The 22,461-nt window shown below is 55.4% G+C and overlaps 1 protein-coding gene across 13 annotated transcripts; it reads right to left on the minus strand.

Annotated features, from left to right (window-relative positions):
• Positions 1–8,275: 8,275 nt before the first annotated feature.
• On the minus strand, positions 8,276–22,460 carry MTG2 (mitochondrial ribosome associated GTPase 2). Of its 13 annotated transcripts, none has more exons than XR_004345926.1 (9): positions 22,113–22,355; positions 19,740–19,915; positions 15,060–15,284; positions 13,050–13,197; positions 11,707–11,822; positions 11,026–11,244; positions 10,710–10,848; positions 9,203–9,979; positions 8,276–8,397 (listed from the first exon to the last, which is right to left on the minus strand). XR_004345926.1 is itself a non-coding variant. In XM_032606501.1 (8 exons), the coding sequence occupies exons 3-8, from the start codon at positions 15,261–15,263 to the stop codon at positions 9,585–9,587; spliced, it is 1,221 nt and encodes a 406-aa protein (XP_032462392.1). In that variant the 5' UTR covers positions 15,264–15,284; positions 19,740–19,915; positions 22,362–22,460; the 3' UTR covers positions 8,713–9,584. The 13 variants fall into 13 exon arrangements, 11 of the variants coding, with proteins under 11 accessions (XP_032462392.1, XP_032462394.1, XP_032462390.1 ...); XR_004345925.1 differs by lacking the exon at positions 8,276–8,397 and adding an exon at positions 8,713–8,855; XM_032606501.1 differs by lacking the exons at positions 8,276–8,397; positions 22,113–22,355 and adding an exon at positions 22,362–22,460 and having other exon boundaries at positions 8,713–9,979.
• Between the last annotated feature and the right edge of the window lies 1 nt (position 22,461).

Consider the following 22,461-nt stretch of genomic DNA (forward strand, 5'->3'; position numbering starts at 1 on the left):
ATCCCGCCCCCCAGCTCGCGGTGTTGGGCCCCCGACTGGCGGCTCTGCGAGCGGCCAGAGCCCCGGACGCCTGCTCGTCCAGCGGGCTGCCCTTCCTTCTCCATCTACTCAACCAGAGTTTTCTGGGATTGACGGGGACCCAGCAGCGCCCTGAGCGTCCTGGGGCTCCCAGGGGCAGTCGGAGGAGACCAGGGGCTGGGTGCCCGGCAGAGCGGCCGCTTCGCCATATCCCATGCACCTGGTTGGCACTCTGCATGCTTCGTTCCCCGCGCACCTGCTGCCCTGCCCCTGCAGACCCCAAAGTCCACAGTAAAGTGTATTTTTTTCATTGGTGCTGATTCCTGAGGACTTTGTGGGGGGTGGCTGAGCCCCTGTACTCCAGTCGGGTACCCAGGGGGGCATGAGGCACAGGCCTGCCCCTCCCCCTGGCCTCAGTGTCCTTTTCAAGCGGACGAGCCCGGCGGTCATACCAGGCTTTGATCCTAACAAGCGACGTGTGCCCCGGCAGTGCCCCGCCCGCTCCCCACTCCAGTCTTGAAAACACGCGGCACAGCCCTCACCTGCTGCAGCCTGCCTGACCCCAGGACAGGAGTTCTCACCGCTCTCAGCCATGATCTCTGGGGAGCTTCCAGGGGTGTGGGGACTGGAGCTGAGCTTGAGGGGCTGGGCCAAGGGAGGGGAGGGGCTTCCTGGGCAAAGGCCTGGAGGCGGGACTGAGGGTGATGGATGGGTACGGGGAGAAGGACCTGACAGGATGATGCTGGGTGATCCTGGGCCCAGTGGGCTCCCCGGAGGGGGCAGACACTGGCCCTCACCCCAGGTGCCAGAGTCCACTCAGAAAGGGGGCAAGACCAGCCCAACTTGGGGGCAATAGACACTTGGGTGGGTCGGATGTCACCTCCTCCAGGAAGCCTCCCCTTCTTTCCAGCCATGAGGCCCCTCCCTCCCCTGACCTCACAGACACAGCCTCTCGTCCCCTCCCCACCGTGCTGGCCCAGCGTCCACAGTCCTTTCTTCCCAAGGCAGAGAGACCTTTGGCTGCCTCACGTCCCTCCCTTACAGCTGGGTGCCATGGGTCCCATCTCCAGCAGTGAGGTGCCCGCCAGCTCTGAGTCTCACCACTGCAGGGGGCGAAGCTCTTCACAGCAACATTTGAAACCCACAAACCTTCCTCTCCCAGACATTTTCTCACCCCTCAGCTGTACCTGCACTTTGCTTTCCCAAGCACCCGGAAGTCCTCCTCCAGAATCCCAGCTGGGACTCCTTCCCCTCTGCACTTCCCCTCCACCGGAAGGGCCCCCTCTGGTCAAGGCAGGACGTTCTTCTTGGACCCCCTCTTTAGTGGCCCAAGGGAGGGGCGAGCCTTAGGTCCCCTCAGGGCGCTGGGAGCAGCCGGGGAAGGCGGTGACAGGGAGGTCGCCCACTGTTTGTGGGCCCAGAGCTTGGGGAAGCCCTCGCAGCTCTGGGGCCCGTGGTGAGGCTGGCGGGCTAGCCATTGGCCTTCCCTCCGGCCCTGCAGACTTGCCTGGCCCCCAGAGGGTGGGCGTCCGTCCCGCAGCCCAGAGCTGTCTGGGGAAGGACAAAGAACCCGTTCTCTGCAGCGGTGGGCACCTCCGTGCGGTCTGCACAGCCAGAGCCCTCGCTGCCCCTCGGCCCGGCCCTGCTAAATGGCTACAAATTGGAAGATAAAAGTGCAGCCTTTCAAAAAATTTTGCCTTCAATCTCTGCAAACTGCCGCTTCCCGAGCTACTGCGCAGGGATGGAGGAGGAGAGAAGAAAGGCACGGAGTCTATTGGGCCCGTGTCCGGCAGCAAACAAACACACCAAGGGGGTCTTTCTCCTCGGATCCAACCGCTGGGAGCAGAGACCAGCTGAGCCCCAAGGCAGGAGCAGCCACCTCTGCAGGCGCCGCCCGCGTCGGCAGCTGCTGTTTATTGAGCACCTACTGTGTGCTGGGCTCTCTGCTGGACAACGGGCTGGCGCATCAGCAGGGCCATTCCCACGGGGGCTGAGGACTGTGGGGGTACCAGGAGGTGGCTGGCCTGGCTCGTCAGCTGGGGGGACAGGGAGCCTATCTGTGGAGGTGACGCTTCACTCATTCATTCCACAAACTTCCACTGAGCCCAGTGGTGGGAGCCCCGAGAGGTGGCAGAGGCCGAGCCTGAGGCTGAAGGAAGGGCCCGCAGGTGAGGGGGGCAGAGGGGCAGTGATGTTTCAGGGCCTGGAGGCTAAGGTAAGGAGCGTGGCCTTGCTTCTGAGGACAATAAGGCATCCAGAGAGTGAGCCTTAGGCCCTAAGATGGAGCACAGTCTGGGTGGCCCGCCTGTAAGTGTCAGCACAGTCCTAGCAGTGGGTGCAGAGACTGGGAGGCAGTGGCACTGAGGAACTGGGCAATGGCCCGACGCAGGGTTCTGCCCTGGGTGCCCGTGGATGACCTGGCTCCTCCCATCGGGGCCAGCTGTCAGCCCTCAGGGGCCAGCACATCTACAGGGCTCCTTGGTCTGGCACTGGCTACGTACGTCCGGCTACCGCTCCCGCCCCGGTGCTTGCTCTGGGGCACCCCCTGAGAACAGCTTCTGTGCACATGCTGGGTGAGGGTCCTTGCCAGCCTGGGGTGAAGACCCTACATTCTCAGGAGCCCAGCAGGCAGTCCCCATGCTTCTACAAAAGGACAAATTATTCAACGCTCTTTTTGGGGCATTAGGGCCATGAAAACGGAGGCCTGGGGTCAGCCGGCAGGGCTGCTGGAAGCCTGAGATGTGGGGAGCCACACGCTGTCTGGCCTCTGCCTCCCCACCCCCGATCCTGACACTCGTGGCTGGACTCGGGGCTGCAAAGAACATTTCCACCAACATTTACTGCAGCCCTGCATCCTCGTGGCCACCCCACGGGGGGTTGCTCAACTCTCCATTCTGCAGACTCCCCAGAGCCAGGACCCTGGAGGCTGGGCGACTCGCCCCATATCCTGCACTCAGCAGTTGGTGGGGGCCAGGACCCCATCCTCACTCTTCCCTGGGTTCTCCCCAGGCACCGCAGGGGATGGTGGTGTGTGAGCGGGTCCCTGCCATGCTGCACCTTCCTGGGGGCCCAACTGCATCCCTGGGATGGCGAGCACACCGGGGAGACCTGCCTGATGGCGCATCTGGGGAGGGATGCTGGCTCCAGCAGGTCAGGGCTGGGGGTCCTGGAGCATGCAGGGCCTGAGGCTGGGGGTCCCTGGTGCTGCCCAGGAAGGATGGCCATGGTGCCTGGCACAGGGAATGTGCTTAGGCTACAATTATAATGAACAGACCTACTATGTTCCGGGCACCATTCTGAGCCCTCTTCTTATGTAAACTCATCTAGTTCCCAAACAGAGTAGGTACTATTATTCCCACTTTACAGATGAGGAAACAAAGGCACAGAAAGGTTAAATGACCTGCTCAAGGTCACACAGCTAATGACTTTCCTTCCATGACCATTTTCCCAAGGCCCTCGGCTCTCAGGGCCACCTTCTCTTTCCTCTCCCGAGCCTGACCCCCAGGCACCCGGAGCAGGCTCAGGGGACACACACGTGCTCCTGAGTGTGCCCAAGGCCTCTTGCTGCACCCATTCTTCTGGTGACAGCAGCCCGTTTCTCCTTTGGGAACCATTCCCCGTTTACTTCAGTGGCTCCAGGATGGGCGTGGATCCCAGGCGTGGCTGGTCAGAATCACCGGGAAAGGTTGGGGTGGTGCACGTCTCCAGTGAGGCCAGAGAGCAGCAGTCCTGGGACCTTGTCTGGTGCCCTGGGAGGCCTGTGTTCCCCTTCAGCTGGGGCTGCCGGCCTGGCGGCCTCCAACATTATCCTCATAGAGGCCACCCCATGGAGGGGGCACACCTGGTACAGCCAAGGCAGAGGAAAGCCACACCGAGTTGGACGGAGACGGCTTCCACGTGCTGTTGTCTGAGCGCCTGGATCCAGCCTGGCCTGAAGCTAGAACCTGGACCTTTTGGTTTCATGAGTCACCAAATGCCCCTTCATTCCTAAAGCCGGCAATGAAATGACGTTTTGTAATGTGATGGCCCAAGCTGGCATCCCTCTGTCTTGGGGTAGGGGAGGGGAACAGAACACTTCTGCCCATGGGAGGTCTGTGACTTTAATAAAAAATAGGGAAGTGAGCCAATTATTTAGTAATGATCGTTGGCAGGAAAATAATGATTTTTGGTATATTAGGAGTAACATACTGGCTCTAAGGGTGAAAGGTCAGGATGCCAGGCCATTTGTCTGTGACATTCTTCCTGTCCACAGGGGGACCTCGGCCAGGCGAGTGCCTTGGCCTTAGATTCCCTGTCCATTAAGGAGAGCGTCCCAGACAGCACGCGGCATCCTGCTCCAAGGTGGCAGGCGCTGTGTCCAGAGGAGGCACCTTGCTCTGGAGTCTGTCAGACACAAGTCTCAGGGGCGCAAAAATATCCTTCAAAAGAGAAAGAAGAAAGGGGAGAAGGGAGAGAGGAGAGGAGGGTTTTGGATGTAAGGGGGGAGGGGGTGGTAGCGCTGTGGGAACTGCGCTAAAAATGCATCCGTGACACTCCGAAGTCACCAGTTTCCAAATTCAAACATGACAAATTTGATGATCTTTAAATGCTTCCACTTTAAATGCTGGACGATCTTTAAAGAGTCCAGCAAAGCCTGGTTCTGAGCAGAGGTGTAGGAGTCGGGGCAACTCAGTGGACGGGGAACGGCCTGCCTTCTGCCCTCCTTCCTGGGCCCCAGCTAGGCAGGACCACATTCCTGAGAAGCCAGGAGGGGGCAGGGGGTAGACCATTCCTTGCCGGCCCCTCCCGGGTGCCCCTCAGGGCCTGGGGCTTCCTTTGACAGCCCAGGCTCGGCTCTGTCCCAGCCCCTCCAACCCATTAACTCATACTGAAGTGTGCGGGACTGACCCCTCCAGGGACGGGGGTGGGGGGGGGTGGGGAGGTGGGGGGAGATGTGCACGGTAACAGAGGATGATCTCGATCTTTAAATCAAAGGAGGCAAATTCTAATGCAGGTATCTCAGACCGTAAGACACACCAAGTGGGTGAAGGGCTGGGGGTGGATGGTGTCTGCACTTTCTTGAGCTCCTGCTACCTGCTGGGCCCTGAGCCAGACGCTGACTTCACCAAGGATTCCAGATCCGTGCAGCTGGGACGTCAGGGTCCCTTGCTCGGAGATCCTGGACGGAACCCCCGTGGCGGGCCAGCAGCTCTGTGGGCCACACGGATATTTCATGGGACCAGTGCCGGGTGCTTCAAGTTGCCCCCTTTAATCAGCCATGGACCCCAGACGTTCCTCCGTGGTCCCTGTGAGCCAGCTGGGACCCCCCTTGTCACGGGGAAGGCAGACAGGTGGATAGGTGCCCACCATCTTAGGCAGGGGTGGCTGCTGCTGGGTCCACCCCAAGGACAGCGGGGGCAGCTGGCTGGAAGTGACCAGCTGGGCCTGCCCTGGCACAGGCCAGCAGGGTGAGGCCTCTGTCCCCCAAGGCCCCCTCCAGGGATGGGAGAAAGGCAGGGCCCCTCGCAGAGGTACAGCCTCGCCCAAGTTGGCCCAGCCCCCCAGCCCTCCCTGCAGGCCCAGCATCAATGAGGGCTGTTTCCACGACCTCCCCCGAACCCCACCCCTTCACTTCCGCCATCAGGTAAAACACAGGAGCTCAGTGCAATCTGGATTTCAGAGTCACAACAAATAATCTGTTAGCTAAGTACTGCATTCTTTGTTGTGAATCTGAAATTCAATCCTAACAGAGCCGGTGACCCTCCCCGTGTTCACAGACACTGCAGGGGCCGGGCTGGGCTCTAGGGATCCATCCAGGTCTCTGGAAGCCACAGGAAGGGACCAGGGCTGGGCTGGTGGGAGGGTGGGTGGGTAGCTGCCTGTGGCCTGGAGTCCTGGGCCTGGCCAGGGGCGGCGTGCTGGCATCCTGGGGGCACGGCCCTCTCAACCCTGAGCCTTGCTCTGTCCTTACCTGTGGCTCCCACAAGACCCCTCACAGGGAAGGGGCTGCGTACCCTGGGTGGGGCTGAAGTGAGCAGGCTTGACCCCCAGGCCAGGCCGTGGTCTTAAGCTACTCTGCTGGGCCTTAGTGTCCCCGCTGTACAGACGATGAAAATCAGGCAGCTGGGGTGGGGTGACAAGCGTGGGCGTCCCCGCGATACCCCCAGTGCCGAGCGTAACAGGTTCAGTGGGCTGGGCTGGGCAACCTGCCCACCCCAAGGCCACAGCAGAAACTGGAAGGATTTCCTGGCTCTGGGAAAATATTAACCCACTGGTGCCCACTGATTCCTTGCAAGGAAAGATATTTTCCTCTAAAGAATCAAAGGATTGCAAGACAGAACGAGACCGCCCAGGGGCCCCTTCTCGGGCACGCACGGCCCCGCCCCAGAGGCCTGTGGGTCCCCTCTACTCCGTTTGGCCTTTTGCCCTTTCCGGAGAGGCGACACTCTGGCCTTGGTGGGTCCGAGCATTAGAGCCGCCCTGGCAACGAGAAGATGAACATCAACGGCAGACAGCGCCCAGCACATGCTCACCTGCACGCATGTGCCTGCGTAACTACATGTGCGTGTGTGAGCGTGTGCGCTTAGTTCTACGTGTGTTTTCACTGTGGTCAAATACATCTAAAATTTGCCCTTTCCGCCATTTCAGTGCACAGCTCAGAGGCGTGCGGCCGTCCCCACCACCCACCTCCGGAACGTCCTAGTCTTCCCAAACTGGAAGTCTGCCCCTCAAACGCTCAGTGCGACTTCATCAAGACACACGACACCGCCAGGCCCCTCGCGCTGCCCTTTCAGAGCCGCAGCCACCTCTCCGCCCAGGCCGGCCCCCTCCCACCGTCTGAACGGAATCCGCAGGCAGCCCCGTGGGCCTGCTGCCCTGTCGCCGGGCGGCGCTCTCCACTCTATGGTCTTGGAACGTGTGCCCTGTCCATAAACAGGCTGGCATGTATCCCCACACACGTGCATGCATTCACCTGAACTACGACCTGCCCAGCATGTCTGTTATGCCTCCGGTGCCAGCACTGTCCCGGCCCTGCGACGCAGCCCAGACCAGGAGCCTCGTGGCGGTAGGGGCTGATGCGGAAGGCCAGGCCAGGGGGCCATACGCCTGACAGCGGCTGGCGGGGCGCAGGGCAGGGCCCTTGTGGGTGGCGCTGCTTGATCAGGTGGTCAGAGGCCTCCAGCTGGGGGGCATCCATAGGGTGTCTGAGGAAGGGCACTGGCATCACAGGGATTGGCAGCACGAAAGCCTGCTGTCCTGGAGGGTCCTTAGTGTAGCCAAGCAGCAGCTGGAGCAGAGGACAGAGGGAGGGGATGGGCAGCAGGGGAGGGCAGGCCAGGTCAGGGCTGGGGCTTTGCTGGAGGGAGAGGGTGGCCCAGATGGGGCGGAGGAAGGACCCGTGCATACAGGGATTATGGCACCTGGGCTGCCGTGCGGGGAGACGAAGGGGCCCGAGCAGGGTATTAAAATAGAGTGCTGACTGGGTTGAGGGGCACCCTCAAATTCACAAGCACTGGAAACTTGCAATGTGACCTTATCTGGAAATAGGGTCTTTGCCAATGAATTAGAGAGTAAAGCGGGAGGGAGAGGAGACCAGGGAGGAGACGGCCACCCCGCCCCGGGAGGCCCCGCCAGGCGCTGAGCCCACTGCCTGCATGGGAACAGAGGACCAAGGGCACAGAGAAGAAGTCTCAGGGAAAGGTTGGCGGCTGGAGCTTCTGGGAGATGAAACCAGTAGGGGAGGGACGACGCTGGGACAGAAACACCACGCAGAGGTAAAGCCAGGCAAGGAAACAATGCGGGGCTGTGCTGGCCCCCAGGGAACGAGGGCCCCACAGAGATGGCCAAGCGCCTAGCCCCACAGCCCACGCCCCGCTGGCCTGACGCAGACCCAGGCCACCCGGTGTGGCTGTGGGGAGGGCACAGGGAGGGGGACATGAGGAAGCGAAGTCCCCGTCCAGGGGCCAGAGGTCAACAGGTGGCGCCCCTGGCTGATCAAGGAAGCAAGAGTTGCTGAGACTTTGGAGCAATCACTGAGCGGAACGGCCAGAAGAGGTGGGCCCGGCGGAGGCGGGGCCCGGGGAGCGGACACGGCTCTTGCTCGGCATCCACCCACCCGTCAAATAGTCTTCAAACTAAAAGAAACCTAAACGCACCTGACATCAGCCACCACGCACTCGCTCATTCCACAAATACGTACTGGTGCCCCCTTGGGGTCAGGTCCTGAGGCTGCTGGGGGCACAGTCGAGAACAGGACAGAGCCCCTGCCCTCTGGGGCACCGCTTCTGGGTTAGCCACGGGAGGCATCTTGAGCGTCTCCCCTCTGAAGAGCACACGTGGTGGGCGCCCAGCAAGCAAGATGAAAGGCCATGGATAATTAATGCTGCTCTTCGCGGTGGCCTGAGAGAGAGCAAATACATGTAAAACCCATCTCTGGCTTCCAGAACACAAGGACCTCTGAAATTACAAGGCATTAAAATAAAGCTTCAGGTAAAGGACTCTTGTTCTAGTTGCAGATTTGATGTCAGATCAAAACGGAATTGCTCCTGAAAGCTCAGGCGCTGGCTTATTATTCGAGGTTTGCCCAACCCCCACGTGTGGAAAAGACACTGGCCTAAGTGCACCCAGCGGCCCAGCTGCCTCCGGACCCTGAGGCCGATCCCCAAAGGGCCCCGGGTCCCTTCTCCACTCGTCCCTTAGGCCCTCAGGGACACATCAGATGCATCAGACTTTATTTGGGGGGAACAAAAGTTCCAGGCCATTTTGCCGGATGAGAAGGCTAGGAGCAGCTGCGCCGTCCTCACGGGGAACCTGCAGTCAGGGGACGCTGGGGGCGCGGGCACGGCTTCCATCGACACCTAGAAGCACAAACCTGAGACACTGGCTACCCTGGGGGACGGCGCTGCCATGCCCCACCCGCAGTCCGCAGTTAATAACCCGTTCGCGTGTACTAAGCGGGTCAGAAGCCACACGTCCCTGGGTCGGATACTGGGAGCAGTCGTGAAGCTCGGCTCCCAAAGAGCACGGCGCCGTCTGGGACGACAGGGCGGGTGTCACCCTCACTGCTTCCCTCAGACGGCGGCGCCTGCTCCTTCACCACTGGGCGCCTGCAAATGCTTTCCCTCCCCCGGCCCTCGCGCAGCAAAGCATCCCCGCCAAACTGCGCTCACGGGGCGCGTTGACAGCCGTGGAATCAGGGGCCCACCTCTGCGACCGCTGCCGCCACCCAAGGGTCAGCAGGGAACACCGGCTCCCATCCACCGTGTGCACTTGGCAGCATCTGGCGACGTGAGGCAGAGTGTGGTCCCTGCTCATCAGGGGCCAATTAACACAGACGAGCCCATCGTAGCACGTCAGTCACATGCAGGCGGGCGCGGGAAGCACCGGGAACAGACGGGCGGGTGCGTGAGCGTCCGCCGCCCCAAGGTCCCAGGCCCAGGGCAGGGGGGCGCATTGGTGAGGAGCCCTGAGCTGGTGGGAAGGCCGCTGCACCAAGGCCTCTGATTCTTTGGGGCTCCTTCCTCATCTCCGGTCACAGTCAGCCTGCCCGGGCACTGCCCATGCCACCTCCCAGCCTACCGCCTCCGCTACCACCGGAGAGGCTGGCGGCCCCGCTCCAGCTCCGCGGCCACGTGGTCATCGTGCAGCTCCTTCAGATGCAGCAGCAGCCCCTCCAGGTTCTCCCCAGTGGCCGCTGACAGGGCGATGGCCTCTCGGCCTAGGCGGGCCTGGAGCTGGGGCAGCTGGGCTCTGGCCTGAGGGAGGTCGACCTTGTTCGCCACGACGGCATGGGGTCTCTCGGACAGGCCTTCCCTGTACTGTTCTAGCTCGTACTTCAGGTCATCCAGCTGCGTCCACGGCTCTGGCACCGAGAGGTCCAGCACGAACAGGAGGAAGGGGCAGCGCTCGATGTGCCTCAGGAAGGCCAAGCCCAGGCCCCGGTTCTGGTGGGCTCCGCGGACAATGCCCGGGATGTCGGCCACTGCGGAGGAGAAGAGCAGACGGTCCAGGAGGGGAACCTGAGACCGCTGAGTTCTGATCCTCTCCTTCCAAGGAACACCTTGCAAGTGAAGTCGTTCAATTTACTGCCTCGGTGATGCATCAGGCCAATTGCCATCTGAGGCATTTCAGCTTCAGCTTTGCTAAGGCTTTGAAATACCTGGTTGGCAGGCATGGTGACAGATCGGTCTAATAAGAACTACTTAACACACTGCAGTCTTTCTGGCTTCAAAAATGATTCAAAAAAGGGGAAAACGGCTTCCTGTACTCTATTAATAATTTGATTACCGATAGAAACGATAGAGTCTTCTGCAAGTATAAAGTGCTACACAAATCACGTCGCCAGCAGGCTGACTATTTTTAATGGGTACATTATCTTCTGGAAAGTTTTCTTCTCTCAAAATGGTACAGGGAAAGCTTTTAAAATCACACGTTGTCCACATGACTGACGGTGCCGAGTTCCCCGTAGATGAAAGAGAAGAATAGAGGCGGTGAAAAGGAATAATTTCCTCAGGTTTGAAATTTAAACTCCAATTCCTGCACTGCCACTAACAGACGCCTGGCGGAGAGGGTGGGAAGCAAACCTAAAGCCTGATTCTGATAAAGAACTACAGTGTTTAAATGAAGAAAACAACGCTACACGCAAGAGTTACATAAGCATTGCTCTGAACCCCATCGTCGCCCTGACTCTCTGAGAGGCCCTGGCGTCCTACCTGCTATTTGCTGGTGGTCCTCGCAGTGAACAACCCCCACATGCGGGTTCAGGGTGGTGAATGGGTAGGAGGCCACAGTGGGCCTTGCGTTGGAAATGGCCCGGAGAAGCGAGGATTTCCCTGCGTTGGGGAATCCGACCTGGAAGAGAGTGGGGACGGCCAAGGTCGGGGGTCTTGGGTCGGGAACAGGGGACGAGGGACAGCAGGGCTCCTGACGAAGCCAACAGGCTCTGATGGGAGAAAGTGGGCTGCCCGGCCGCCGCCCTCCCGGCATGTCCCCCACCATCCTCCCGCCGGGGCTTCAGGTGACACCCACCAGCCCAGCGTGTGCCACCGTTTTGAGCTCCAGGAAGAGGACCCGCTCCTGACCCGGCTGTCCGGGGGTACAAGTCGTGGGCGCTCGGTTGCTGTTGGCCAGGAAAAAGCGGTTGCCCTTCCCGCCTGCCCCGCCCAGTGCCGCGATGAACTCATCACCCGGGTGTGAGAGGTCAGCCAGGACTTTGTTTCCCTCCTTCACCAAAGTGCCCACAGGGACCTGAAAAATCACAAGTGCTTATAGGGGCAGCATGAGAAGGGGGGCACAACTAAGCTCCACAAAGGGACAAAGGACCTGGGAAAGGGCCCAGCCCTAAAGGGCTTGAGAGGCTGACTGCACTGCAGGCAAACTGCATAAATGGCTTTTCCCAACAGTGCGTCTAAAGCATCAGTGTGAACAAAAGCATCTGGAAAATGAGAGTGATGCTGAAAGCACAAACTCTCCACTCACAGGGAGGTGCCCGAGAGGGTACGTGGGGGCAGATCACGGGGCTGGAGACAGCGGGGGAGACCTGCGGGCCCCTCGCTGTAAATATAATCGTCTCATGACTTTCTGAACAGGTGACACATTCACACGGTATGAAATCAGCACAGAGTCCCCGTCCAGGGTTGCTTCGTGGAGGATGGGGCCCCTCTGGACCACTCGGCAGGACCTGGGAGCTTGATGGTCCAGATGGCCTACCTGGATGTAGAGGATGGCGCCGCTTCGCCCAAAGCAGTTCTTCCTGCCGCCGGCTCCTCCGTCAAAGCCCTGGTACTGAGACAGGACTGAGGACAGGGACTTGACTTGCCGGTCAACTGGAAGTCAGAGCGAGAAGCGTCATCTCCCTCTGTGTCAAAGGCAGACCCATCTCATGTTGTTAAGTTTCTTTTGTTCAGATTCAGAATGTTAAGAATGCACCTGGGACGGGACTTCCCTGGTGGCACCGTGGTTAAGAATCCACCTGCCAATGCAGGGGACACGGGTTCGAGCCCTGGTCCGGGAAGATCCCACATGTCATGAAGCCACTAAGCCCGTGTGCCACAACTACTGAGCCTGCGCTCTAGAGCCCCTAAGCCACAACTACTGAACCCACGCGCCACAACTATTGAAGCCCAGGTGCCTAGAGCCCGTGCCCTGCAACAAGAGAAGCCACTGCAATGAGAAGCCTGCGCACCACAACAAAGAGTAGCCCCCGCTCGCCGCAACTAGAGAAAACCCACGTGCAACCACAAAGACCCAACACAGCCAAAAATAAATAAATAAATAATAAAATAAAAATGAAAAAAAATCTAAAGAATGTACCTGGGACCATGGAATAAAGTTGTGGCAAAAGTCGCTAAACTAGCAATGTGATTTTTTTTTTTGCGGTATGCGGGCCTCTCACTGTTGTGGCCTCTCCCGTTGCGGAGCACAGGCTCTGGACGCGCAGGCTCAGCGGCCATGGCTCACGGGCCCAGCGGCTCCGCGGCATGTGGGATCTTCCTGGACCGGGGCACGAACCCGTGTCCCCTGCATCAGCAGGCAGACTCTCAACCACTGCGCCACCAGGGAAGCCCGCAATGTGATTTTTTGAAAAATTTAATTCCCTATTTTCTTTCAAAAATGACTACAATTTTCAAACAATTCAAAAATTACCCATAATGTCATCATCATCTTGAAAACAGCTGTACTTACTATGCTGTGAATGGTTACCGAGGGGACTAGTTTGCTAATATTTGTGCTCCATGTGTGTCAGGGCAATCAGTACCCTTTCAGCACTTGACTGAGATAGTAACAGATTAACCCTTTGACAGACTGTACCAGAATGTTAGATTCCCTGACAGTAAACTGTCTTTGTGTTCCTGAAATAAAAAAAACCAAAACCATCAAAGTTGGTTTTGGGTGGATTATCTAAATGTGAACATCCACATAACTTAATAAAATGATGTCCACAGGTCAATTTTTGCATCCAACTTCCTGTTAGGATAAGAAGGTGAAAACTCCCCACCCCGGAGGCGCGCAGACACAGCGCGTTTCCCTGGGCTGCCCCTCGGGACACCTGCCTCTCAGGATGACGTGGCCGCCGTAGCCTCCGTCGCCACCATCGGGGCCTCCAAACTCCTTCCGGGGCTCACTGTGGAAGCAACTCACCCCGTCACCTCCGCGTCCCCCTCGGACAAGCACTCGGCGATGGTCCACAAAATGCCTTTTCTGTAGAGAGCACACAGAGGCCTGTCGTTATTAACTCTGCAGTCCTCCCAAGGACCGAGCAGTCATTTGTAATGTACCTTTTCTACCCATGACAGGTTTTAAAATTAGAAGCTAATGATATTAATATTGCTAATCATGCCTAAGATGCAAATATAAGAAAGAGCTCCCACAAGTCGCTGCTATTTGTAGGCAAATGTAAATCAACAACGCAGATGTTAAAAGTGCTCAGCGTGCAGTACACACCCCAGTCACGAACTCCACGCTAAAAACCTAAATAAAATGCAGTTTAGGAGATACTCCTTAAATAAAGCGTCTTCCCAGCTTTTTCAAATAGAAACACGTTATTGAAATAACAGGTCTTTAAAAAAAAAAAAAAAAAGAAAGAAATAACAGGTCTTTACTAATGGAGAGTTCTCCTCAGGACGAGAGAATGAGAGTGACAGTCCCTGGGCCATTATCAGGCTTCCAACTAAGAACAGAAGTCTTCTGTGGCTGACTGAACAGGGCTCCTTTTTTAAATGTGGTGATGCAGACAGAGCCTTTATCTGAGAGCAAGTTTTTCTCTAGGTCCCTAAGAGAGACACAACCTACCTAAAGAATCAGAACTAACTAACCAGGTTAACATATATATATATATATATATATATATATATATATACACACACACACACACATATATATATATATATATTTTTTAACATTTATTTATTCGGCTGGGCCGGGTCTTAGCTGTGGCACACGGGATCTTTGTTGTGGTGTACGGGATCTTCGTTGCAGCGTGTGGGATCTAGTTTCCTGACCAGGGATCAAACCTGAGCCCCTGCATTGGGAGCGCAGAGCTTTAACCACCTGGGAAGTCCCCTAACCAGGTTAATATTTAATAAACGTTTGCTCACAGGACAAGATGTCCAGCTGCCCGAGGTGCCAGGGTGCAGTGTTGAGGACGCCACTCCCAGCCCAGCCGTCCTGTCCCGAGGAGCCCACCTGCTCCCCGCACATGTGCACAGGCTGACGTGGCCGCCCACACGGCCCCTCCATGGGGACCAGGGCATCTGCATTTCCATCCACTACTCCATAAGCAGATCTTTTTTAAAGGAAAATACAGAAATACTTGATGATGCTCTGGCACCACCACATGGAAAAACCATGAATTACTGTTTCAAAAATGCAATGTACAATTTTGAACATAATGGGCATCAACCCCAATGGGAAAAAAGCACAACTAAGGACCATCGTACAGAAGATAAAACTTGAGTCAATGTTTACATTCTGGGGAGGAGACAAAACCACGTGAAAACTTGATATATCTGAGTGCACACGCTGACTGCCAAAGTAATTTTCCACATGAAGTACTGTTTGCCCTATGAGCCTTAATTGGAACCCGCACTTGGGAGGAAACAAGGTGGATTATAAACATGTGTATTCTTGAATTTAATTAAAGATCATTCATGTTTTAAACAGGTTTTGATAAACAGAATAAAAAAACATGTAAGCCTTGGAGAACTATAAAACTTAAGGTGTATGTCCCCGGTCCCCACACCCCCATGCCATAAATTAAGAACTCTTCACATGTACCTAAGAATATATATAGTACATATCTCAGACACACAGGTTAATGATACATAAGCCCCAGGCACCCTCCTGGCGAAGGGAGCGAACACGGTCATCACTTCTGGCATGCTGGGCACTGCCCTGGGTCCGTTGCAGTTTTAGGCCAGCCCAGTATTTGGTACCCGCAGGCCTTCATCTCACGTCCTCATTTCCAAGGATAAACAAAGACAAGACAACAAGAGCTCAAAACAACGCCCTGTGCCTTCAGAGGGGAAACGGCAGTCAAATTCCTTCAAGGTTAGAAGCCTCACCAGTTTTTTCTCTGAGAGCAGCTTCTTCCTGGGGGGTTCCTGGTGCTTGGTGCAGTCCACACAGCTGACCGAGAGCAGCCTGGGAGAAGCGTGCTGGGGAAGGAGCCGCCCGGGCCTGGGAGACACTCGTGCCAATGGTGTCCAGCACCCCACGCCCTCCAACACCGGCCAGGATCTCGCTGAGAAAAGCCTCGAACGTATCATGGCTCCTTAACAAAAGGCAAACTGGCAAAATAAGACATCCGGTTTAAACCTGAACATGAAACCGAAACTAAAGAGGTGTGAGCATCTGGTACAGGAGAATGCGGGTGAGTGTTTCTGAAACAAATAAATGAGCCAATGAATGCCTTTCTTACCTCACTCACCACTTTCCACCCCGAGTCATGCCCTATTAGCCTATATGCTACCTGGAGGGAGTTCCCTGGCGGCCTAGCAGTTGGGACTCTGGGCTTTCACTGCCGGAGGTCCGGGTTCGATCCCTGGTCAGGGAACTGAGATCCCGCAAGCTGCACAGCGCGGCGAAAACAAGTCTCCTTAGCCTGTATGCTACTTGGGGGAAAGATCTGTGTACAAAGGATTAAATCATTACATCTCTTGCAACTCTGGAATATACTCCCTATAGAATAGCAGATACCTGCTAAATGAAAATATTAAAAAGGAAATCTCAGCCTCAAATCCAAATTTCTTAAAAATAAAAACACCCATTTACTCAGACGCTATGGTGTTACCCTGCAGTTTAAAATGGTCCAACTGGAACGCAGTGAGATGTCTCCTATGGGTGCGGTGGGTAAGCCGCCAGACTCTGTACAAGGACCTCTGCCCCTTTCCCCCAGGGTGACCTAGGACAGTTCACTCATCTGACGACGGACCAGGCCGGGAGGGACAGGAGGCACGACAGCAGTACCTGGCCCATGTGAAAACTCAGTGAGCGTGAGCTACTTTTCATTAACTAAGGGCTGTTTACACCACTGCTCGTTCATTAAACAGCTCGTGATAATTATGTATCTTGTAGGTGCTGAGGGTCAATGCGAGGAATCTCAGGCCCAGCCCTCCAGGAGACGACAGCCCCTCCCCGTCCACTGTTCTGAACATCACCCACTTCCATTGTCCCCGCTTCACAGGCACACGTGTGCCACATAAAAGGAAACCACTGAGGCTTTCCTCCCATTGTTAAGTATGAACTGCACATACAGAGGGGATATAAGTGTACACGCATTATTTTAAAAATAATCATAAAGCCACCACGTGCGCAACACAGCAGGCGAGGACACAGGGCTCGCCTTTTCCACTGAAGCCCCTCCTGTACCTCCTGCTCCACACCTCCTGACCCTTCTGAAAAGGAAATACTTCCTTGGTGGGAGCTATTCCCTCCGCATGGCACTGAAAAGCTTTGCTTTTTGTTCGGAAACAATCAGGTACAGAAAAGTTCAAAGGAGAGTCCGTGAATCACTTGAGGGTGAGCGGCCGACCTGACACCCAACCCCCAACCCCCGGGACACGGCAGTGTGGCTCCCTGTGGACAGAGGCACTCCCTACGGAACCGGGGGGATGGCCTTTGAAACCGGGCCACCAGCCACGCGCAGACCCCCAGCTTTGGCTAACCGTCCCTATAGCAGCTCCCACGGCAAAGGGTCCAGCTCAGAACCACGAGCTGCGTTTTGCTGTCACGTCTCTGCAGCCCCTCCCTGACTCTCGTGCCCCTGACACCTGGAAGGTCACAGGCCAGCTGTTCTGCAGCGTGTCCTCGTTTTCCCTCTGACGGACGTCCCTTTGTGACGAGCCGCGGGCAATGCACCTTTGGCAGGAATTTCACGAGTCAGGGGCCTTGCTCACCCTGCACACGGAGCTCCAGCGCAGGGGCGCCCTGCCCGCTTCCCTGCGTCGGGGCGCCCCTCCCTCCCTGTGTAGTTACGAGGACCTCAGGGGAGGTGGTCTGAGACTGTGCAAATCCCCTTCCTCATAAACTGTCCATTTACTCATTTTTATGGGCTCAGTTTCCTATTTTATTCAGTTAGCTACACTGTTACTATCATCTACTTCAATGCTCAAATTGTCTCTGGTTTGGGCAGTGGCAGCCCATCCCTTGGCTTTGGTGTCCTTCTGACACGTGCCCCTCAACCTGTGAGCGCTCCCTGCTTCCTGCCACAAAATGTTCCACGCTCACCGGGTACTTTCCCTGGTTGACCCTGAAATCAGCCTTTACTCCAAGGAGCCCTGGTTCTTTTAGTGGAGAATGGTATTTAGAAGGCCGCCTGTATGCTGGGGGTGCTCAGGGGTCCTGGGGTGGTGCTGCTCGTGGGTCCTCTCCGTGGACAGAGCAGACGAAGGTAAACGCATCCACACACAACACTCACATCTGTAGTCACTGCTACACCGATCCACCCACAGTTTTAGAGCAGCATCTTTTGAAAACCATGGGTTCACACCTATAATCCCAATTCCAGTTCAACACCACAAGGTTCTAATTTTCTCCTTCTGTCTTTGCAAGTCCATCCTCTGACTGTCAAGAGTCCCGGCTCCATTACCCGCAGTATGTTTACTCACCCAACCTCGACAGTAACCAAACCTTCACCTCCTGACGTAGGTGCTCTCCCCTTCCACTGGGCCGCCCCTCCATGGGGACACCCTCCTCCTGTTATCTTCCTGTTAATGTATTGTCCTAAATACACCTTTATTTCAGAATGATTTTAGATTTACAGAAAAGGTGATATTCCCATATACATCTTATCCAGTTTCCCCTAATATTAGCATCTTACACGACCAGGGTACACTTGTCAAAACTAAGAAACCAACCCTGCTATGTTATTATTAATTAAACTCAGGATGGCATTTGGATTTCACGTTTCCCCATGAATACCCTTTTCCTGTTCCAAGATCCCACACTGCATTAAGCCCTCTTAAAAGATATTTTTAAAGTGCTAAAAGAAAAAAAGTCCCACCCAGCATTATTACATAGCCTGTGAAAATATCCTTCAGGGAGGGAAGTGAAGTAAGACATGCTGGGTGGTGGGAGACACTGTCTCCACAAGCAGTACCCCAGAAAGAAAATGACACCACAGGGAAACCCCAACCTTTAGGAATGAGGAGACAGCAACAGAGATGGTAAGTATAAAAGACTATTTTTGGGGACTTTCCTGGTGGCGCAGTGGTTAAGAATCCACCTGCCAGTGCAGGGGACATGGGTTCAACCCCTGGTCCAGGACAATCCCACATGCCGCAGAGCAACTAAGCCCGTGTGCCACAACTACTGAGCCCACGCACCACAACTACTGAAGCCCGCGCGCCTAGAGCCCGTGCTCCACAACCAGAGAAGCCACGGCAATGAGAAGCCCACGCACCACAACAGAGTAGCCCCCGCTCGCCGCAACTAGAGAAAAGCCCGCGTGCAGCAACGAAGACCCAACGCAGCCAATAAATAAGTAAATGAATAAAAGTACCTATCCTTCAAAAAACAAAAAAAAAGACTATTTTTTTCCTAGTAAGAGTTTTAAAATATGTATGACTGTAGAAGGAAAATTATAACACCGTCCAGTGGGTTTCCCATGCATGCAGAGGTGACTGCAAGGTTTCCACATTTCTGTGAAGTGGCACAAGTCTTAAGTCTAAGTGGACCATGAAAGGTTAGGTATGTGCATTGTAATCTCCAGAGCAACCACTAAAATGTATTTCAGAGATATATCCAAAGGCCAATAAGTAGATGAAATGGAATGCTAAAAGCCTTTCCGATAACTCAAAAGAAAGGGGACAGCAGAACAAAGGAGAGGGACAAAGGGAAAACAAATAATAAAATGGTACCCTAAACCTAACCATACACGTAACTCAGACAAAACAGACTTGCAGAAAAAGAGCATTTCCTAAGATGAACAAAGGCATCTGATAATGACAAATGGAATTAGTCATCAGGAAGGCCTAACAATTAAAAATGTGCGTGATAGGGCTTCCCTGGTGGCGCAGTGGTTGGGAGTCCGCCTGCCGATGCAGGGGACGCGGGTTCGTGTCCCGGTCTGGGAAGATCCCACATGCCGCGGAGCGGCTGGGCCCGTGAGCCATGGCCGCTGAGCCTGCGCGTCCGGAGCCTGTGCTCCGCAACGGGAGAGGCCACAGCAGTGAGAGGCCCATGTACTGCAAAAAATAAAATAAAATAAAATAAAAAAGAAGAGGTAAAACTGCAGAAAATATGACTGCCTCCATAGCAAATTCCAGTGAAATCTATAAAACAAAGATTAGAATTAATATACAAAGAAGCAAGGTTTTTGTTTTTGTTTTGTTTTGTTTTTTATAAATTTATTTAATTAATTTATTTTTGGCTGCGTTGGGTCTTCGTTGCTGTGCACAGGCTTTCTCTAGCTGCGGCGAGCGGGGGTCACTCCTCGTTGCGGTGCGCCGGAAGAAGCAAGGTTATTGGTTACAAGGTTAATTTGCAAAAGTCAACTGTGTTCTTCTATACTAGCAGCAAACTATAAAATGAAATTAAGACAACAATCCCATTTACAGTGACACCAATTACAAAAGCATCTAGCTTAACAATAAGCTTAACAATAAACATTTAAGACCTCTACCTCACTACTGGCAAGATACTGTTCTAAGTGTTTTCCAGGGATTAATGCATTTAGCTCTCGTAACAGCCCTGTAAAGAAAGTACAGATGAGGACACAGAGGCAGAGAGGTGAAATGACTTACCCAAGGTCACAGATCTCTCAGATGGGAGGAGTGGAATGTGAAAGCAGGGTGTCAAGGGGCAAAACCAACCACCTGATCATCAAAGAAGCACACCCACAGCTCAGTCTGTTGGAGAGCTACGCCATCCGTCCCGGCCGGGTTGAAAACCAAGCTTCTGGGCACTGGTAACACGAAACCTGAAAGCGATCAATCAGAGGTGACGATCAGAAAGCCAACCAGAGACCTGAACTCTGAATCTTGCCTAATGTGGAGTACTCCTCCTTTTTACCTCTTCAGTGTGTTTGGAAAAATCTGCTGAACGCGTGCCGTGGCTCTCCCTTGCCACGTGAACAAGTTCACTTTGGTTTCACATGACTATTTGGTCTTTGTTTTCCTTCTAATGCTTTACCTGCTCTGGCCAATAGCCCCATGTGGCTATTAAGTTTAAATTAACTAAAAAAAATTTAAACGTAAAAATTCAGTCCCTCAGTCACACAAGCCACATTTCAAGTGCTCACAGCCACATGTGGCCAGTGGGTACCACAATGGCCAGCACCCATTAGCACATTTCCACCATTACAGAAAGTTCTACTGGACAGCGCCGGTCTTTACTGTGCAGTGGGAACTCAGATTCCTCCTAGGAGCATCCCTCTTCCTGGGCCCAGCAGAGCAGAGTACAAAAGGTGGGACGGTGGTGAAAGCTGAGGGCCTAGAGTCAATCAGACTTCATGATTACAGGATGGGGGCTTTTAAAAATGCTGGGAAGGTGCTTAATACACGGCTCCACTTTGTTCTGTAAAGTGTTAAGATCAGTTCTACTGGTCCATACACATTATTATCTGCCAGGAGCCTCTAAGATCCTCCTATGGAAATTTTTATTTTTATTTTTATTTTTTGTGGTACGCGGGCCTCTCACTGTTGTGGCTTCTCCCGTCACGGAGCACAGGCTCCGGACGCGAAGGCTCAGCGGCCACGGCTCACGGGCCCAGCCGCTCCGCGGCACGCGGGATCCTCCCGGACCGGGGCACGAACCCGTGTCCCTTGCATCGGCAGGTGGACTCTCAACCACTGCCCCACCAGGGAAGCCCGGAAATTTTAAATTTTATTCCATGGGAATTCCCCGGCGGTCCAGTGGTCAGGACTCTGTGCTCTCACTGCCAAGGGCCCAGGTTCAATCCCTGGTCAGGGAACTAAGACCCCCCCAAGCTGCTCGGCCAAAATCAAACAAACGAACAAAAATCCCTTACAACCACCCTGTGAGGGGTAACAGTGCATGCTGGCTTTTTTCCACCTGCTTTTCTAGACCCCTTTTCCACCTGCTCCGTTTCAGAAGCCTACCCTGCACGACCACTCTCAGCTACCTTGCCGTGGGGCGGAGACTGCAGGGAGGCGCAGGAGGGCTGGATCCCGACTGAAGGTCGACCTCCAGCTAAGGAAGCCCCGTCTATGCTGCTCTCTGCTGGTCCTGGTAACTGGGGTGTCCCCTTATCCTGGGGTGTCCAGGAGCAGAAGCAACTCCACTGTTACTACCGCGTGATAAAAACACTAACTCTGCTGTTTCCCTGCACACTCCGCTTTAAACTGGGCCTTTACAAACCCTCCTTAAAGTATCCTAAAGTGATGGTGCCATAACTTCTGACCCTTACCTTTTTTTTTTTTTTTTTTTTTTTTTGTGGTACGCGGGCCTCTCACTGTTGCGGCCTCTCCCGTTGCGGAGCACAGGCTCCGGACGCGCAGGCCCAGCGGCCATGGGTCACGGGCCCAGCCGCTCCGCGGCATGCGGGATCCTCCCGGACCGGGGCACGAACCCGCGTCCCCTGCATCGGCAGGCGGACTCCCAACCACTGCGCCACCAGGGAAGCCCCCCTTACATTTTTTATGCCGTTTTGTTTTGTTTACCACGCTGCCTGGCATGTGGGGTCTCAGTTCCCCGACCGGGGATCGAACGGTGACCCTGCAGTGGAAGCGCGGAGTCTTAACGGCTGGACCGCCAGGGAAGAAGCCCCTTTACGCCCACTCTTAAAGCAGTGGAGGCTGAGACTCAGAGTCTCTCGCGTGCCCAACAGTGTCCTCGCTGCCTGTATTTCACAGCAGGGTTCTTCAAATCAGGGATGTGTACGCGACCACCATCCAAGGGAACCGAGGCAAGGGTCATTTTAAAAGAATCAGTTTTGTGCTCCTTAACTGTGGACACGTTTTCTCTGCTAAAGCATATCTGCCTGGGAACCGACTTGCGTTGAAAAGCGTGATCTCCTTTCCGCTCGTGTCGTGAGAAGGGCCCTCTACAGAAGGAAGCCCCCTCCAGGGAGCTGGCCCGAAGGACACACCTCCCTCCTCCCGACAGGCCCGCGAGCAGGACAGACCCCGGTGTCCACAGCGGCGCGGACGGCGTACCCGGTGCCGGCCCAGCCCGCCCAGAGCGCCCTCGCAGGAGGACGCCGCTCCTGTGCGAACGCTCACGCTGTTCGGTGCAACCGCGCGCCACAGCAGGTACAGAGCAACATCCGGAAGGAACCGTTTCACACTCAGGACCTCGACCCAAGGGAGTCTCCGGGCCACCCGAGCACGCCCAGGCGCGCTGAGGGGAAGCCGGAAGCCCGGGCCCTGGACGCGAGGGCGCCCCCGGCCGCTATTCGAACTCACCACTCCAGACGGCACGCCACTTCCGGGGTCGGCTCCAGGGGTCACTTCCGGGGCGGGTCCCGCCTGCGCAGGGCTCCCCAGCGCGCATGTGCGGCGCGGG

The sequence above is a fragment of the Phocoena sinus genome, chromosome 15 (genome assembly GCF_008692025.1).
Source record: "Phocoena sinus isolate mPhoSin1 chromosome 15, mPhoSin1.pri, whole genome shotgun sequence".
NCBI classification, from domain to species: Eukaryota; Metazoa; Chordata; class Mammalia; order Artiodactyla; family Phocoenidae; genus Phocoena; species Phocoena sinus.

Coding starts and splice junctions, on each gene's coding strand:
- MTG2 (XM_032606501.1), bottom strand. CDS start 15,263: ATGATACGTTCGAGGCTTTTCTCAGCGAGATCCTGGCCGGTGTTGGAG. Junction 11,823..13,049: donor CGGCCACGTCATCCTGAGAG/GCAGGTGTCCCG, acceptor TCTGACTTCCAG/TTGACCGGCAAGTCAAGTCC. Junction 11,245..11,706: donor GCGCCATCCTCTACATCCAG/GTAGGCCATCTG, acceptor GTGATTTTTCAG/GTCCCTGTGGGCACTTTGGT.